The sequence below is a fragment of the Centroberyx affinis genome, unplaced genomic scaffold, assembly GCF_046629955.1.
Source record: "Centroberyx affinis isolate AG114_WGS23_722 - 3 ecotype Tasmania unplaced genomic scaffold, CSIRO-AGI_Caff_v1 ptg004352l_1, whole genome shotgun sequence".
In the NCBI taxonomy this organism is placed as follows: Eukaryota; Metazoa; Chordata; class Actinopteri; order Beryciformes; family Berycidae; genus Centroberyx; species Centroberyx affinis.
In genome coordinates, this window is record NW_027282050.1 from 149,398 (window position 1) to 167,168 (window position 17,771).

General features: G+C 41.8%; 2 protein-coding genes across 2 annotated transcripts; both read left to right on the forward strand.

The window, feature by feature from the left end:
• Positions 1-1,059: 1,059 nt before the first annotated feature.
• LOC139664668 (glycine N-acyltransferase-like protein 2) lies at positions 1,060-1,813 on the forward strand. The gene is made up of 2 exons (XM_071543583.1): positions 1,060-1,242; positions 1,399-1,813. The coding sequence occupies exons 1-2, from the start codon at positions 1,178-1,180 to the stop codon at positions 1,811-1,813; spliced, it is 480 nt and encodes a 159-aa protein (XP_071399684.1). The 5' UTR covers positions 1,060-1,177.
• Positions 1,814-7,130: 5,317 nt separating this feature from the next.
• On the forward strand, positions 7,131-15,799 carry spsb1 (splA/ryanodine receptor domain and SOCS box containing 1). The gene is made up of 3 exons (XM_071543569.1): positions 7,131-7,282; positions 12,007-12,891; positions 13,996-15,799. The coding sequence occupies exons 2-3, from the start codon at positions 12,198-12,200 to the stop codon at positions 14,121-14,123; spliced, it is 822 nt and encodes a 273-aa protein (XP_071399670.1). The 5' UTR covers positions 7,131-7,282; positions 12,007-12,197; the 3' UTR covers positions 14,124-15,799.
• The last annotated feature ends 1,972 nt before the right edge of the window (positions 15,800-17,771 follow it).

The window sequence follows — 17,771 nt, forward strand, 5'->3', positions numbered from 1 at the left end:
ATTGCAGTTGAAGGTGTAACCTACATTCCTTGGCAAGTAGATATTTCCCCTTACGGTGAATCAGAACTTTGGACTTGGCGTTTATCTTATCTATGGCAGTAGTTTGTAGATGCCCATTAAGCTGCAAACCGGCTAAATGACACGTCTAAATATTAAGTTTCTTTTCCTCAGCCAGACTGCACTTTTGACTCAGTGGTTGGCAGTTTATACTGTAGCTAAAACACTTACAGGAGCTTTGCAATATGATCATCCTGAAAGCACTCAAGGACCTCACCTTGTTGAAAAATATCCTTTATCTAGAACTCCCACAATCCATCACTGTAATGTTGCTATATTTTGTATTTTTAATATTTTAATATTTGTTATATTTTGGGACAACTATAGCTAAGGTTGTTACCTTAACAGCACATACCTTTGTTTTTGTTTAATAGAGAATGTGTGATGAATTTCAGTTTATACCCCATTATACTGTACATACTGTGAGTGTTATTTGTGTGCCATTTTTATCTGCAAAGACTGCGAGCGGCTTGTTATTTTGGTCTCTTCTGTTTCCCCACTGCATTGTCTTCTGTGTTCCAGGTTCTCGGAGGCGTGTTGCATATCCTCCACAACAACCGCTGTCACCTGGAGATGTGCGTTGACTCCTGGCCTACATTCAGTACTGCCATTTGTTACCGTAAAAAACAGGTATAGCACACAGGGACAAAGATAACTTACAGTCTCCTTCAGAGTGGCCGTTGATGTCTGTATCTGCTTTTGAAGCCTTTCAGCGGCAGCTCCGAGGTGTTTCCTGACATGTGTGCCGTCTTCACCAAGAACCCAGAGACTCTGAAACGTCTGCTGCTTAATGAGAGAGTTGTAAACTGGAGAAACAGACTGACATTCAGAGGTGGTGTGCTGAAGGGATAATTAAGGCGTTAAGGTTTTCTTTTACTTTCTCTTTACTTTCTTTTTCTTTTTTCTTTTAACTGGTTGTAAGCGTTAGAATAGGCCTGTTTGTTTTTAACAGCTTTATGATAATTTAGGTTTTGCTGATCAGATGCCTGTGTAACATGGAAATCTATGAAGGGAAAGGCAAATTAAAACAAACTGCCATTTTGCTTTTGTTTCTCTGACAGGTATACCAAGCTCACACTGTCGTCTCATCAAAGAAATCGCCTCACTCAAAGAACTGGACATGACAGAATTTGGGGATTATAACACCTACATCCACCACAGCCCAGAGAGCACAGACTGGCAGGAGTGAGTTTTTGAAATTTATTCATGACCTCAATTTAAGGCAACTCAATTATTTTTTTTCCCACCGCTGAGTCGGATTAGAAAATACGCTATGCATTTAATCGATTCATATACATCACTTCTCCTCGCATTAAAATTGCCCTTTTCTCCGTTGACCAGGAAGCTGTTGCCGCTGCCGGTTTCCTCTCTGGATGAGTCCCATGCCGAGCTGGTGGACAGACACTTACCCTACGGAGGGAGCCGGGAGAGCCTCAACCATGTGAGGGCCTGCATCCGCCATCTGCCACACCGCTGTGTGACGGACGACGAGGGACGGCCCGTGTCCTGGATGCTGTCTGACGAGCTGTGTGAGCTGAGGATGGCCTACACCTTACCAGAGCACCGACGGGCCGGTCACCTGACGGCCCTCTCCCTGGCCCTGATCCGCCGGATGAGCTCCGTGGGTCTGCCGGTCTACTGCCACATCAACCGGCACAACCGGGCCACCGTTAACGCCGTGACCGCACTGGGCTTCTCCCCGTGTCCCGCTATGGAGAAGACGTCAGTGCTGCTCATATGCAGGGACAGAGCCTGACAGTCTGAGTAAGCCACACGAAGGACAATAAAGAATGCAGGATCGATTGAAACCATGCTGGAAATGTGAGGTTTTATTGTGAAGTTGGGAAATGTTATAATTGCTCTCCTCATTCTATCATTTCTGCTATTCTGCAGTTCTCAGGGGAGGCGATGCTGAAACAGTGCAGTCCACTTCTGACAGCAGATTGGAAGTAGAACAAACTCAAAAATAACATTTTCTCTGGCATGAGGGTGTATTTGGTGAATCTGCCATACGTACTACTTCTTTTTACGCACACTAAAAAAATTGTAGGGTATACAAACGTCCCTGAATATGAAATTATTCTGGAAGCACAATACAAATCTCTCTTCAGGTCGACCCTCAGACATGTGGTGAGCGGCTTTGCCTGAACAAAAAACCCCTAATCTGCAGATCACCCAAGGAGACCATCATCCACCTGGGACCCCTCCCCGGAGGTGTGCTGTTTCAAAGCTGATTGCCTCTCTGTGTTTTAGCAGCAATGCACCATTCAAGTCTGCAGGCAACTTGACAAATGAGCAGCGATCCGAGCAGAGGGGATGCTTATACTGCACCACCCATCCTATCCCATCCCCATCCCCTGTCCCGCAGTGGTGCACCTCTCTTAACTGACTCCCTTTCCTTCCTTGCTCCATCCCTTGCACACGCACACAACACTGATGTGTACATACGCCGGCGAGCATATTTCCCAAAGTCATCCAAGTACACGTTAAATACATGCCTGCTGACGTGTGCACACACAAAGACGTACCTAAAAAAGCACATTAGTAATCACACGCCCCTAACATTCTAGTGCTGCTCCTTGCTAAAAGCCTAGGTACAGCGATTCTCATTGCACATTCATACCAAGTTTTACAAACTGCCTTACTGTAGCATTTTAGAGCTTAAATGCGATGAGTGTGTGAGTGTTTCGGGTCTCAATGTGAACATATTATAGATTATCATAACTGTATGTCAATAATCAGCTTCTAAATGAGTATGTTAATGCCCGTGTAAAAGCTAAGACACTTATGTGATTAACAAGACTGCTAACAATCAATTAAAAGTGAGGTCTAAAGTTTTTTGGGCCTTTTCAACACTGCATAGTTCCATGATGTTGTAAATGACTAACCAGAGTTGAGCATTCTTACAGTCAAGGATTTTTTTTCAGCCTTTTCTAAACGCCCCGCTGTCCATGTATCCCACTCTGCTAACTGGTAAAGGTTATTTTTAACATTGTCTAAGGATTTGTGCAATAGCATGCTGGTCTGTGCTAGTCTAATATTGCAAGCCACCTACTGAAATATGAGATGTCTTCTCACCTACAGCATGAATCTATTTGAGTGCTCAACCTCCAATACAGTCAAAGAGATGTAGGACGGCTCAAAAAGATATGGAGAGGGTTTTATGCAAGCTGCTTCAGATGCAGATCTTTATGTTTATCTCAATGTATCTCATGTTTGTGAGTCAGCTATGAACCATGGCAAAAAACCTCTGGTGCTTGTTAGTGCGCTTGTAATTGAGAAATATGAAGTGCCTGACTGCTATACCAGTACTGTAGCTTCATCGGCCAGTTGCCCTGCAAAAGCAACCACCACTTGGGGACAGCATCCACCCACTGGTCCTCCTCAGAAACTGCATCTCGGAACAAGCGAGGAGCCGGGTGTCTGACGCAGCATGCGATCATTCACCTTGGCTGCGCGTGCTGCTTTGACTTGTCTAGGTGCTGCTGTCCACACATGCTCCCCCCAGCAGAGGCAGAGCACTCTGCCGGCCGTGGAGTGGGACGTACTATCGATCCTGCTGAAATGATGGTTTCTAAAAGGCAGGCAGTAAGCATGTCTCCCCTCCTCCACTGTGGAGGGGCCCGGAGATATCACCGGGCTCAGCACATTGCACCATCACCGCACGGGAAAATGGGATTTTCACTGGGAGACGAGCTGAGGGGAAGGTAATTCAAGTCGCCAAGCTATGTTCCCCGCCAGGGATGTAAAATGAGCCATATTACCTTCAGACGTCTCGCTCAGTGGACAAATAAGGTCATTTTAAATGTCCTTTTAATTCCAGCAATGGTCACGGAAAAATGAAACTACAAATGGCAGAATATGCAAACAGTATTCACGTTATGTAGGGAATGTAGGGAATAAGGATGTTGTTTCACCAATAGCTGGTGAGAATGGAGCACTGGCCCTTATTAGCAGAAATCATCTCTGCAGTTTTGGCACTTGTTCAGATTGTGAAGGCATGTGACATTACTGTATGTGCCACTTGGATTGTGTGTTTTTCAAAGCATCCTAAGGTATTCTGAATTAGTGTAAAATGAATGAAACACAATGCAATGAATGCAGACTGAGTCAGTAACCTACTGTAGGTGTCTGAACCTCCAGCAGGAAGAGGGAGGGAGTGTCAGAGAAGCCACTAGATGGCAGTAGTGTCTTGGCGCTTCCACATTCAGGTGGAATTTGCTGCATGTGTCTCATCCACACAGCGCTGCAGAATTGCAGAATTTCTGAGCAGTCTTTTGCAGTATTCAGTGCTTGACAGAGAAACTAAAACACCAAATGACTTGAATATCACTTATTGAGGTCAATGTGGAAAAATCATCATTCACCCCCTGTATGAATGGACCCTACTTCTCGTAGGCATCTAAACAGCATCTAAAGGAGGACATGGACCTCCCGTTATTGTCATGAAGAGGTCTATATGAAAGATTGGATGTGACTGCAGCAGTTGTCCGGCACATGAAGGTCATGTGCAGGGTGCATCATCCTTGTCAGTCCAAATTGCCTGTCAGTCACCATACTTGACATTCCCCAGGGGTCAAGTCTGTCCACAGAATATGAGTCTGACCTCATGATGCTGAACTGATGCCCATCTTAACGTTACTGTCTGTTTTTTTTACACCATGCCAACAACAGACTCCATAGCGTGTGTCAAATCATGGGTCACTGGTACTGTCAATATGTCACACGACTATTGATGTTAGTTATGTACAGTATGTCTACTTCACGAACGGAGGGCTCACCATGTAACATGACATACAAAAATAACTATTGTAATCCTATAGTACGTTTTAGAATGATACAACACACATATCACAGCAAAAACTATAGGAATATTACATACATTTTATTGGGATACTATAGAGATAGCATTAAAGATTAAAAAAAAAAAAGTACCATTAACAGTTAAGTACTCAAGGTCAGTATAAACTCACAACAAGCAGTTTACCACAGACACGATAGGCTATAAATTAGGATATTATATGCATATTATTTTTAGTTCGCTTCTGCGATAACTCCAGTTTGCTTCAAGAATGAACTAAGTGCTTCCTTGCCTTAATACCAAACTACATGAATAGTGTCTGTGTGATGTCCTACCTGACTTCTCATTACAGCATTTCAGCTCAGTGTAGCCTGCAGGTTATACAGCAGAGGGCTTCTGTGGTGGTGACGCACCGGAGTGAAGTTGGCTTTATATTGGAAAATGGCTATTCACTGGATATGCCCTTTTTCCATCCTCAGTAACGTGTAAACCAAACGTGTGAAATCACATTAATGAAAGTATTTGTAATTCCTGGAAGAGGCTGAACAATTAAGAATCACGGATTTCAATATTTGTGAAAATATGTCTTATGTATAAACATAGATTGAAATTTCTATAGTTCATTAGAGGTCACAAACCAATTCATTCTCATCTTTGATATCCTATCTCTGATTTGCTTAAATTGCTTTTTGAATGTTTTACCTTACACAATAAGAAAATATTGATCAATGTATTGTGAATCTTAAAGTCTAATAGCATGCTTGTGGTGACCTCGAGGTCTCAAGTTGAACACATTTTCATCTTTGATATCCTGCCTCTGATCTACAGAAATTACTTTTTCAAAATGTTATGTATAAGAGATGTATTTCTATTCTTGAAAATACATTGTACAATGTATTATGACAACTTAAAAATGCAATAGCTTACTTCCTGTGTGACCTAAAGAACTCATTCATTCTCATCTTTTACACCCTCCCTCTGATTTAACAAGATTATTTTTTTCAAAAATATGTGTTTTCATCTTTAGATGATATTAGATGAATATATTATAAAACCTCCAAACTTCAATATCACACTTCCCATATGACCTAGAGGTCTCAAACCAAATCCATCCACCTTTAACATCCAACCTCTGATTTACAGAAACATACCTTGACAGAAACCACCCTTATAAACATATTGGTCAATGAACACTGTACTTTTTTGAAATGGTTTTTTTTCATAGAATATTACTCCTGCAATGGACTGGTGACCTGTCCAGGGTGAATCCCTGTCTTCCACCTAGTGCAGGTTGGGAAAGGCTGCTAGTGTAAGCTGGTAGTGTATGGGTTAGTAGTCGCACAACTAATCAAACCTGATCGGCATTCTTTCGGACAGCCTGAAAGAATCAAATTAAACCGATCGGTCTTCTCACCACTAGCAAAAACCTCCAGTTTCTTTAATTCACAATGAGTTAATTAAAGTCACAATGAAATTACTTTTTCACCTCGTTTGCGAATTTTTCATGCCATAATATAAAATTATTTGACATTAAATGCCAAAACAAATGACCAAATTTTTATTTTATTGTATTTCTCAAAATCCCCTTACTTTTACTTCTTGTAAAACAGTGTATCTTTAGTGGTGTTATCATCTTGTACCAGTAGGGGTAAATAAAAATTCCAACTAATAATATCCCTCTGCCACCCCCATCAAATACAACTGCCTTTATTCCCTAACTGATAAACCTTTGGTTTATATTTTTTCTGTGTTATGTCCCGCCCCAACATCCTGTTTCAGCAGGAAATACATCACATTAAGGAAGCCAGATGCTCTCAAAATGCCATTTCATTGTGACTTTAATAGGATGAATACACAGTCCAGAACAAAATACGTTATAAATTGAAAAAAAATAATAGTGGTAATATATCAAAGGTGAAAATGAGCTTGGTCCAAGACCCCTAGATAACACAGAAAGAAAGAAATAAGAGAGAAATAAAAAAGAAATAAGAGGAATGAGTCAGCAATGACAGTGATTTTAGTTTGAGACCTCTAGGCCTAGTTCATATGGGAAATTGAAACTAATGCAGCTGTTGAAATTTGAATGCATTCATCATTGTGCTTTTACATGTTTCTTTAACAAGTTACCGAAAATGGAAAAATTAATATCCACCTATAATGTTCAATTCCAACACCAAGCCAACTTTATTCCGGCTTCAACCCGTCAGTAGGGAGGTCCTAATCTAGCATAGCAGCTGGGAGCTATTTTACCACGTGACGCGAGAGATGTTAGAGCAGCCATCATTTCACCTAATTCATGTCCAGCCTAAAATGGTATGAGGTAAGGCTACAAGGAGACGGACAACCGCGATGGAGTAGGTTCAAGAATTTGAAGCCTCACCTTACCTCATCCTCTGCTGTTTTACTGCGTAAGAAGTTTACAAGGTGTGTTTGATATTTGCTCTTTATCCCCCTTCTTCCCCTGTATGTTTCGGTTTTGGTAGGCTAAGCGTTTGTTTCGGCTTCGCAATGTTCCTCTTCACATTACAGTACATTACATGTTTTATCTCGCTACAAAGAAAAACAAAAGGCTGTGAGAAGGGTCGTCTCTTCCCGGCCGTCGGGTTAGAAGGAGTTTGAACCATAAATGAGTTGTTTCTTTGTCGCCGCGCCTGCTTGTTGCTAAAACGGTTTGTGCTTGTTGTTGTGTAACAAACTAGTCAAACACGATCAAGCTTCAGATAAATAGAAACAATGTTACAAATCAACAATATTGTCGCTTGCTTGGCGCGCCGCTCGAATGGTCGCGCGTGGACCTTTTAGACCCCAGAGCACACGCATGCTTGGCCCAGTAACAGCTTATTTAAAGATTAGGCTGCTCTTACATTAGCTAGCATGACAAGCTAAATGGGTTGGGTATCAAGAAGGCCTACATAGCCTACAATTGCAGATATTCACGAGGAAACAGAAACTGACCACTGTCAACTAAGCCCTAACTGTTGATTATTTTATATAAGCAATTAACAAGTGCTATCCGGCTAATGGCCACTGTATAATTTTTATATGTCCATAGAGAAAGCCATAACTTGGTAATAACGCAGATCATAGTATGATCACAACGATGTTTCCACATAAGGCTTTGTATCATACAATAGATGACTTTGTCTCTTGTAAACCTTGAGCTTTATAAACTCAGCAGGTCACAGAACAGGCTGGGGCTTAAGTTCAGGTGGGCCCAGTCTAAATTGGGCCTTACAAAAGAGACAAGTGTTTCCTTGGCTCAGCAAATCCAGGGAGCCCACCTCCTGCATTTTAATCAGCTCCCAACCCAGGGGCCCAGGAACCCCAACCAGTCCGGGCTAGGATCCCAGCCCAAATATATCCCACCACAAGCCGTTCCCCACCTTTTTACACTACTAATGGAGACGTTTGTTTTGAAGTCCCAAGGTAAATGTGGGAAGACCTTAATTGCTCTGTTAATTTTGATTTACTTCTACATGTTGTGTGTGTCGTACGGTGGCCCTTTGCCATGGGGAGAAGGAACGGTAAACTCCTCGCACAAAGAGTGTGCAAATTAACATGTTTCACTCTCCCTGAAGGCTGGACAGGCATTGAAAAAGAGATTGTTTACATTCAGATGCTGGCCACCCGCTGCTTGCTTTTTCTTCCCTCCTGTTTTCCTATCACTGAAGAGACATGACCCATTTAAATGGTTGTTTACTTGCATTAGAAAAAGAGCCAAAACACTTCTCAATGAACTCTTGTCTACAATTCAATTAGAGTGGCCTTCCCAGCAGCCCAGTTTTCCACGTAACACAATGCCCTCTGTGGCCTTGCTGCAACACGGGCAGAAATACGAAGACCAAAGAGCAACAGTTGTCCCACCTGCACTCGCAAAATATCACATTATGTCTGAGGGATAATGATCCTTAATTCTCTATGTGGGGTATCAGAACTAGTGGCGTTTTCATTGTAAAATAAAAGGATTGCTTGACTATTGACTTAAATAGGCCCAGAGGCGAGCAGATATGGTTAATTTTTCGAATGAAACAGAAGGTACAGAATAGCTTTGTGCTGCTGTTCCATAACAGTTAATTTAATGGTGCTGTGGAACGCAGGCTCCTCAGTACTGGAACTGTAAATGACCCTATCATAGTTCAAGTCTTTCATCTGGATGTTAAAAAACGTCTGTTGTGATGAAGGCCGTAAAGCAGAGTACACCAGGTATTCATCAGGCTTTTATTGTCTAAGTCTCTGCGTTCCTGAGCGCCGCCTGCTCGGAAAGAGCTGTGGTCCAGCAGTGTCTCCCTCGAACAAGACAGCAGAGTGTTTTTTATATTTTTAAGCCAGACGTTTTATTACTGCTTTTCCTGTTACCCTCCGACTAGACAACCATATAATAGGAAATGGCTGGAGTTTTTCCCCTCTTATTTCCTATTTTTGGAGATTGTGGGCATATTTCAGTTTCAGAGTAGCTGTGTGAAGGGAGTGAAGTGTCAGCCCATTGAGGGCCTGGGATCTGCTTTTTTTGCTGTGCTGCTGTGACACTGGTTTTCCCACTCGTTGGCTTTATGTGAAGCCACAGCTATTACACAATTAGCATGCAGACATGTTGGTCTGTGATATACAGTGAAAGGCTTTTATGTGTGAATGATAATGTCACAGAGGCATATCTCTGGTTGGTATCATTGAATCCTCCTCCTTGAACTTTTCCCTCGTTCGCCTTCCTTTTTAAGATTTCTCTGATTATTGCAACAAGTTTGTGCTTCAGCTTTTCATAAAGATTGCAGAGGGTTTTAGGTTTTGTGTTTGTGCTAAAAGTGCTGGGGTAGTGAAAATTGCAAACCCAAGTTGTCACTTTCTTTAAGGATGTCAGGAAAATGGCTGTGTGAAGAACTGTGTCAAAATTGCAATATCATGCGAGCACCAATTCTTGGATGAGACTGACTTCATCAAGAAAAGCTGGAACAGAAGTAATGCATGAAATTGAGCACAATTGGCTAATCAAATAAGACTTGAGTGTCTTTTCACAGCATCAATGCACCATAATCCTAAACGAGGCACTTAACAAGAGGAACACATAATTCCATCAGTGTTTACCAGTTAAGCATGGAGAACTTCATAAGCTACATGCACTTGAGTGTTTAAGGAGCTGTGTAGGAACTGATGGAAACATGAGGATCAAGACGGCATGAGCTGTTCTTTAATTGTATGGCAGTTTATGGATGGAGATATACTGTGCCTCCGTTCCTATATCTAGGCATAATCACGTTTAAAGGAATGGGGAATCTTATCTATCTCACTATCAGTGACATCTTTTGTGGTTCTACAGTTGTCTAGTAAAAATCAGGCAATATAGGCCAACATAGCTATGTTTAGGTTATGTTTATATACCATGTCCATTCTCTGCCACTACACATCTGTTAAGGTCTAACAATTAATATGTTGAATTTGACATGGCTAATTACTGCTTAGTACTGTCAGGTTAGATAACGGGTTGTGTTTAATCTTCAGGAATCTTCAGGAGATGGGGTAGGTTCTTCAAAACAGAAGTAATCCAAGAATAATGCTTTAGAGCACAGATGCAAAGGTTTATCTTAGGGCTGGGCGATATGGTTGAAATCAATATCATGATAATCATAAGGATTTTTCTCGATATCAATATATATCACGATATGGTTCATGTATGCAAAATCACGTTAAATAATCAAATTCATGTTCATCTCATTGAACCGAATGGTGATGTTAGGTGTGGTGTCAAACAAAACTGATATTTTCAAATAATATTCCTACCATACCTCATTTTATGAGAGTTTTTAAGTAAAATTTGCTTGTCATCATCAATTTAGACAGCAGAAATGTGTGTCACGATATTAGAATATCTTCATGTCATCACAATATGATTCCACTGAAAGACAATAAACAATAATATTGAATTATCACCCAGCCCTAGTTTATGTCAAATATTTCTAACCCATAACCTCGGTTTGGCCTACCTGATAGGTGTATGTCATACTTAAAATGTTCACAGGCAAAGAGTCTTAAAGGTAGAGCACAACAAATGTACTTGCTACAGTGCTTTGCAGCACTGGTCATTTGTTCAAAATATACTGTAGATTAAAGCAACCATCTTGCTAATTGTGCTTACACACATGGTAGTAGAGGATTTGATATGCTAAACTATCAGGCATATATTTAGATGAGATAATAAGTCAAGCATTCACAGGCTGTGGACACAGCAATGTGAAATTGGCTGTATAGAAACTGTCAATTACTTATATTTTGAACTGTAGCCTTTCAATTTGACATTGTCACCTGGCCAGTCTATTGGACAAATGTGTTTTTGACTGCTGAGTGACAGAAACTTGTTGGTGGTTGTCTTTCTTGGTTGCTTGACATTAAAGTGAAATGGCAGGAGAGATAAAGGCAGCACAATGCCCTGATCTGCTGTGACTGAGACGTGCACACGTGAGTTAAGTTGGGAAGGTTGTGGGGAAATGCGTCTCACTAAGAGTACATCTTAAGATCGTCTTTATCATGCATACAATGCTAATAAGGCTCTGGGAAATGAGGCCATGGCCAGCAGATACATGTTAGCTGCTGTTATGTAATGATACTGTTATCAGTTTAACATATGCATGTTGGTTTAGATTTCTGATTTCTCTTGGCCGTGAGACACTGCCTCCTTTGTTCTTCTCTAATTTATTTTATACTTTATGAGCATTGTAATTACTGTGGATAATACAGATACAATATGTACTGTAATGTGCTAATCTGTCTCATGGCAGGCATCACATGAATACAAAGCCAATGATTTGTTTTGAGGCCCCATAAACGCCTACAGCTAATATCAGATGTTGTCCATTGATTAGCAAATGAATCGGGTTAAAGCACTGACTGAACCACTTATTAATGTAAACATGTACTGTATCTTTTCTAACAAATGCAGCATGATGTGATTACAGCTGATGTACCACTCTGCCCCGATCAGAGGGAATGATAAAGGCTGACTTTGCGGAATAGTACTGCTGTTCCCGATGTTAGCTATCTGACCTTTTCTAAGATCTAATGCTGAATTTCGTGGTTTAAACGGAAGGATAGCTTATTTGATTTGGTGTAATAATTAACATGCTTGTCTCTTCTGTGTTCATCTTCTCTAATCTCTCCAGGTGGGCTTTAACCAACACCTGGACTGACCTTGTCTGTTAGCAGCAGTGACACAGGAACACAGGCCTGCTCCTTGATTGCAGCAGCACAGTGGAGGAGGGGGTCTGAGGCTGATTTGCTCCCCCCGTTTTTCTTTGATTTGAGGAGGGGGGAGGAGGAGGAGGAAGAGGGTGCTATTATAACCACCCAGAGCATGGGGCAGAAAGTCCCAGGTGGAATAAAAACCATTGACATGCGGGACCCGGCCTTCAGTCCCCTGAAGCTGGAGCTACAGGCCCTGAATCACACCAAGCCCTCTCGGCTGGATCTGCTGCTGGACATGCCGCCTGCCGGCCTGGACGTCCAGGTGCAGCACTCGTGGAACAACGACGACCGCTCCCTCAACATCTTCGTCAAGGATGACAACAAGCTGGTGTTCCACCGGCACCCTGTGGCGCAGAGCACGGACGCCATCCGGGGCCGGGTGGGCTACACCCGGGGACTGCATGTGTGGGAGATCAGCTGGGCTATGCGCCAGAGGGGCACCCACGCTGTGGTCGGGGTGGCTACAGGTGACGCCCCGCTGCATTCGGTGGGCTACACGGCCTTGGTAGGAAACAACACTGAGTCCTGGGGTTGGGACCTGTGCAGGAGTAAACTCTACCACGACGGCAAGAACCACCCGGGAAAAACTTACCCGGCCTTCCTGGAGCCCGATGACACCTTCATAATACCAGACTCGCTCTTAGTAGTCTTGGACATGGATGAGGGCACGCTGGGTTACATAGTGGACGGACATTATCTAGGGGTGGCATTCAGAGGACTTAAGGGCAGGAAGCTGTACCCCGTGGTGAGCGCCGTGTGGGGACACTGTGAAATACGAATCCGGTACATAAATGGACTTGATCGTAAGTACAAGCTTTTCTTAATTACATTACTCTCTGATGATAAACAGTGCCTGGTGTTAATGTACAACTGTTACAGACAGAATGGCAGTGTTTATTGATGCAATGAACAAAGCTGTAAAGGTCAAGGGTTGGTCCTGTCAAAGCAGACACATTACTGCGGGGGCAGACGAGGTTACTGCAGGGCAGCACTATGGCTTTCTAACTAGACTTGGGCCAGTCAGGCCACTTGCCCAACTATTATGTAAAGCAGCCTGGGACATCTGATAACCTGACGTCATTTGTCTCTTTGCCTTGTAGCCCACACTACAGGAAATGAATAATTAAACAGTTTACGTTAATCATATATAATTTCTTATATGGGGTTGATTCCACTGTGTTCTGTTCACTATTTTTAAGGAGTTAATAAAGAAAAAATGTGAACTTTCACTGTAAACTGCTGTCATTGTTACATGTAATAATTAGGCCATCCAGAATATATGTCAGTCTTTATGACTTAAAAGCATGCAGTGGTCCTTTGTGGTCATGTACAAAAACAAGCTGCTTGTTTTTTCCCAGTGTAAAATGACTCCCATTGGACTTACCTCTGTGGCTCCTTGGTGAAATGGTCATGAGCTTCCAATGAGAAAATGGGAATTTATCAAAACATGTTGTTTTGATGGTTATGTTCAGTTTCCTGGAATCTCTCGACTAAGTTTAGGTTTACTGAGAAGTAGTACAGACATTACAGGCGGTGATAATATGCGCAATGCCAATTTCAATTTGATTTGATGTATTTCTGTTTCATTTAGAGCAGGGAAGTCCCTGTCCTCAAAAGAATAACAGTGTAGTGATCATGCTATTTTTTTAACAAAGCCTTTTTTTTTGTGGGTGGCTTTAAAAAAATATTTGGTTCATCCAGAGTGATGTTATAGGCAATTTAGCCTAACAGTAGGCCACAAATGCTCATGTGGCTGTTTGGATCCGTTCTGCAATGAGTCACAGACTAAAATATTTGTACCGCAGCTGGCGCCCAAATTATCTGATGAGTAACCATCCTGATGGCTATCTAATGAAAGCATAAAATATGCTCTTTCTTTCCTCTCTCCCTGTCTTGTCTCCTACCAGCGGAGCCCCTCCCTCTGATGGACCTGTGCAGGCGTTCAGTGCGGGTGGCTCTAGGAAGGGACCGTCTGAGCGAAATCCATGGACTGCCCCTGCCAGCCTCTCTCAAGAACTACCTGCTCTACCAATGACGGGGTTGATGATCACAACACACAGAGCACACCCTCCTCTCTCTCTCTCATACTTCTCTGGGATCCTACTTGGGTTGAACCCGTTTGACAACATTGCTCAAGCCTCTCTCCCTGCCCTGACTCGGCCTCATGAAGGATGTTTCAACAAGCCTCAATCAACAGTAATGTTCTTTGATGTTGGAATTATGCTTCAGTGTCAGTGGCTGGACTCCTTTTGGTTTTCTAATCCTGTTTTTATGACTATTCTCAGTTGTATTCTGTAACTTTTTAAATCAGGAATCACTGAACACTATGCACATGCTGGTCCAGACAATGCCCTGACAGTCACCATTTTGGTGCACCTCCTCCAGTTTGTATGGTGAAGTGGGATAAGTGGTCGGTACCTCTGCTGTGACCTCCCCCTTCTAATAGTAATTATGAATTTCTCTTTCTATTAGGCTTTTAAATTGAAATGCTATGTGCTGTGCTGAAACAGACTGTCTGATGGAAATCAAAATCTAGCTTTGAGGGGAGGAGGCGCAGTTGTGCACTTTTAGTGTCTGACCACAAGGTGGCAGCATGTACACATCTCATATACACGTTCCACAATCCTAGTTGCTTTTAGAAATGAATTATGATTTTTAAACTGACCATAAATAAAAGTTGCTGCTCACACAACACAAAGGAGATGCTGACCACTCCACTGTGAGTTTATAGTGCAGTGTTGATGAATGCACTGTGAGGTAGCTGAAGAGCAGCTCCAACCACTCGCTGCACTATCAGGTTTCTCTGCAATATGGAAGTGCCTGTTTGTTTACCATCAGGGCATCAGATCGGAACATCGTAACCAGAAATTTTTATCGAAGGATAATGTCACTGTGATCATTTGTAGCATGCATCTTCAGGAGATTTTTCTCAATACAATCACAATGTCTCTTATTTATCTTTTCGTCACTCCCTGCTTTTTGTAGTGCAGTGGTTTTCAGCCACATGCCATCAAGGCCAAACAGTAGGCAGGTTGTCATCCGATCAAAACAACATCAGCTGATTTCACTGTTCCCAGAGAGTTGGAACCAACTGGTGAAATCAGCTGGTGTAGTGGTTGGCTGGGATGAAAACCTGCAGACTCTTGGGCCTCACTGGCACACGATTGAGAGTCACTGTTGTAGTGTTTGTGTTTTAGGACTTGTAAAGGGGAAGGAAGGGTTCGGGAGCCACAATATGAAAGTGAATGGTGTGGTGCCTTTTTAAATCTGTAATCTTTAGATTTAAGGCATTGTAATGACAGAACAAGACAATCCACGAAGTGCTGCACAAATGTGACGCAAAGAGGGTCAATTTGCCAACACATTGTCAAATGCCATATCATAGACATCTTCGCTCTAGTATTTTTAATTGTGCAAATGTGGTCCTTGTTTAGCACTCTGCTGAATGTGGACACACTGCCACACCTTACTTTTCCTTCTTGCTTGCAACTGTCATTTTATTTGTATTCCCTGTTGTAGATTTGTTTGTAAGTATCTATTAAAGTTTATTTCAAATTATTTATAGTGTCTTGTGCATTGTTGGGGGAACCAAAAGGTAGTTTACCAAACTATGAGCTACTTTACAAGGAAAGAAATTACATTATGACTCCCAAACAGTAATGTATTTTAATGTATTTTGTTAAACTAACACTACCTTAAGGGTCAGGGTGAAAGGAATTTTGGGCTTCCTCATCGCTATCTTGATAGATGCATAAGTTTAATTCCAATGATTATAAAACAATGCCAAAGAAAAGAAACATGTTGCCACTTCAAAAATACATCAAACTTGTTTTAGCTGTTGTATTATTCTTTTTTGTCAGATAATACACCATCCTTACAATGGGTGAATTTCAAACCAGGCAGATTGATACTGAAATAATATGGATGTCAGATGGCCACTGAGTTCTGTGCACGCAATATAATACAATTTATTTAACTGCACTATAGCAGACCCAGAATTTTACTTGATTACTGAAACTGAAAGTACTGAAGAGATCAGTGGAGGGGGGTGGGGTGGGGGGGGGTGGGGGGGTTGAACCCCTGTATTCCTGTTGCATCACTCCCCAACTACTGTGGTAGTTTCACTGATACAGAAACTAATACAAATCACAATATACAATTTGCAATTTATATACACCAAAGGATTAGATGGGTTTAGTTTATTTGCACATACATTCTCTCTCTCGCTCTCTCTCACACACACACACACACACACACACATACACACACACACATGTATACTGCTGGTGAGACAGAACCCCAGAGTTAATTGAAACACCTAACCCCTAAAGAACAAAAAACAACCAGATGGCAAGTGAAATGGGCAGTAGAAGCCACATGACATCAAGGAGAATATACATCAAAAACAGGAAAATGCACGATTAACAAACAAGGAAATAACAGGCAACAGAAGTAATAAGGGAAATAAAATAGTGTAACCCTGATGCAGAGAATTTCTGGATTTCTGCCAGTCCGCTGCACTTTCTTTCAGAGGTAGGTAGGTAGAGCTAAAGAGCTATCCTGTGCTCCAGTTCAGTGTTACCAAATCTGTATATTACATCTTTGGTCACCTGGTGGTAGCATTTCCAACCCACACATAACCTATCATACACTTGCAGGTGAGAATAACAACTAAAACTCCAATCATTATCATCTAATCCCATTGTTGCACACAACATGGATCCTTGTTTGAGTGATGGTAGTCAAATATAATTTCCTCCTGTGTTGTTGTTTTAAGTTGTATTTGACCCGCCCATTTGACCCACTTTTATTTGACCCACAAAGAAGGATCACTTCACTGACGTAGATATATGTGATGTGTACAGACCTGTCACTGCATTTTAAAGGCATGTGCCGATCCAAATGTGAACAATGTTTGCTTCGTCTATTAAACTGATGGTGGAAAGTGTATAACTGTTATCTATCTAAATCTGTGGAACTGGTTGAATTCACATCTTTGCTGAAGAGCAAAATAAGATCAATCCCAGTGTTATTGTTTTTCCATATCAATCACTGAATTAATGTGCACTGTTTTGTTATGATTTCCAAAAGGACAAAAAGCAAGGGCATCTGGTTTGACTAGACTGTTTTGACACAAAAGGTTGTTATCATGCAGATGTACTGACAAACAAGGTGCTGTCAAGGTGATTGAATAACCCGGCTATCTTTCTGTAGGTTCAGAGCGGAGATATCCTCAGGGTGAGCAAATTAGTTACACTCCAACTCAGGCTACACACCTCCAACTCCCATTGGCGGGCAGCACATACCTTCACATCATGTGCTCATTAACTATGCTCATGCCATGTGGCTCATGCCACAGTGAATAATCACAGTGTCTCGTGTTTACCCAATTTAAACCAAGGACTTCTTGTTCTGTGGTCTTCTGATTGAGGGAGATGAGGTTGTTTTTCTCTAGTTCTTATCTCTCTCTTTCACTATCCCTATCTAATCAGAATGGAAGGAACAGGTAAATTGGACACTTAGTTTGGTGGCCAATCTGTAATAGCAGATGAAAGAGGTAGTAGGTATTAGATAATGGGTTTGAGATAGACATACAGACCAAAAATGTACCTCATCTGTGGATATTGGCAAGTGATTTTCAAGACCTTTTTTCTTTTATTAAAAGTTTAATTAATTATTTAAT

Excerpts from the sequence above, each read along its gene's own strand:
- LOC139664668 (XM_071543583.1), top strand. The coding sequence starts at position 1,178 with ATGACAGAATTTGGGGATTATAACACCTACATCCACCACAGCCCAGAG. Across the intron at positions 1,243-1,398 it reads GAGAGCACAGACTGGCAGGA|GAAGCTGTTGCCGCTGCCGG; the intron begins GTGAGTTTTTGA and ends TCCGTTGACCAG.
- spsb1 (XM_071543569.1), top strand. The coding sequence starts at position 12,198 with ATGGGGCAGAAAGTCCCAGGTGGAATAAAAACCATTGACATGCGGGAC. Across the intron at positions 12,892-13,995 it reads GTACATAAATGGACTTGATC|CGGAGCCCCTCCCTCTGATG; the intron begins GTAAGTACAAGC and ends GTCTCCTACCAG.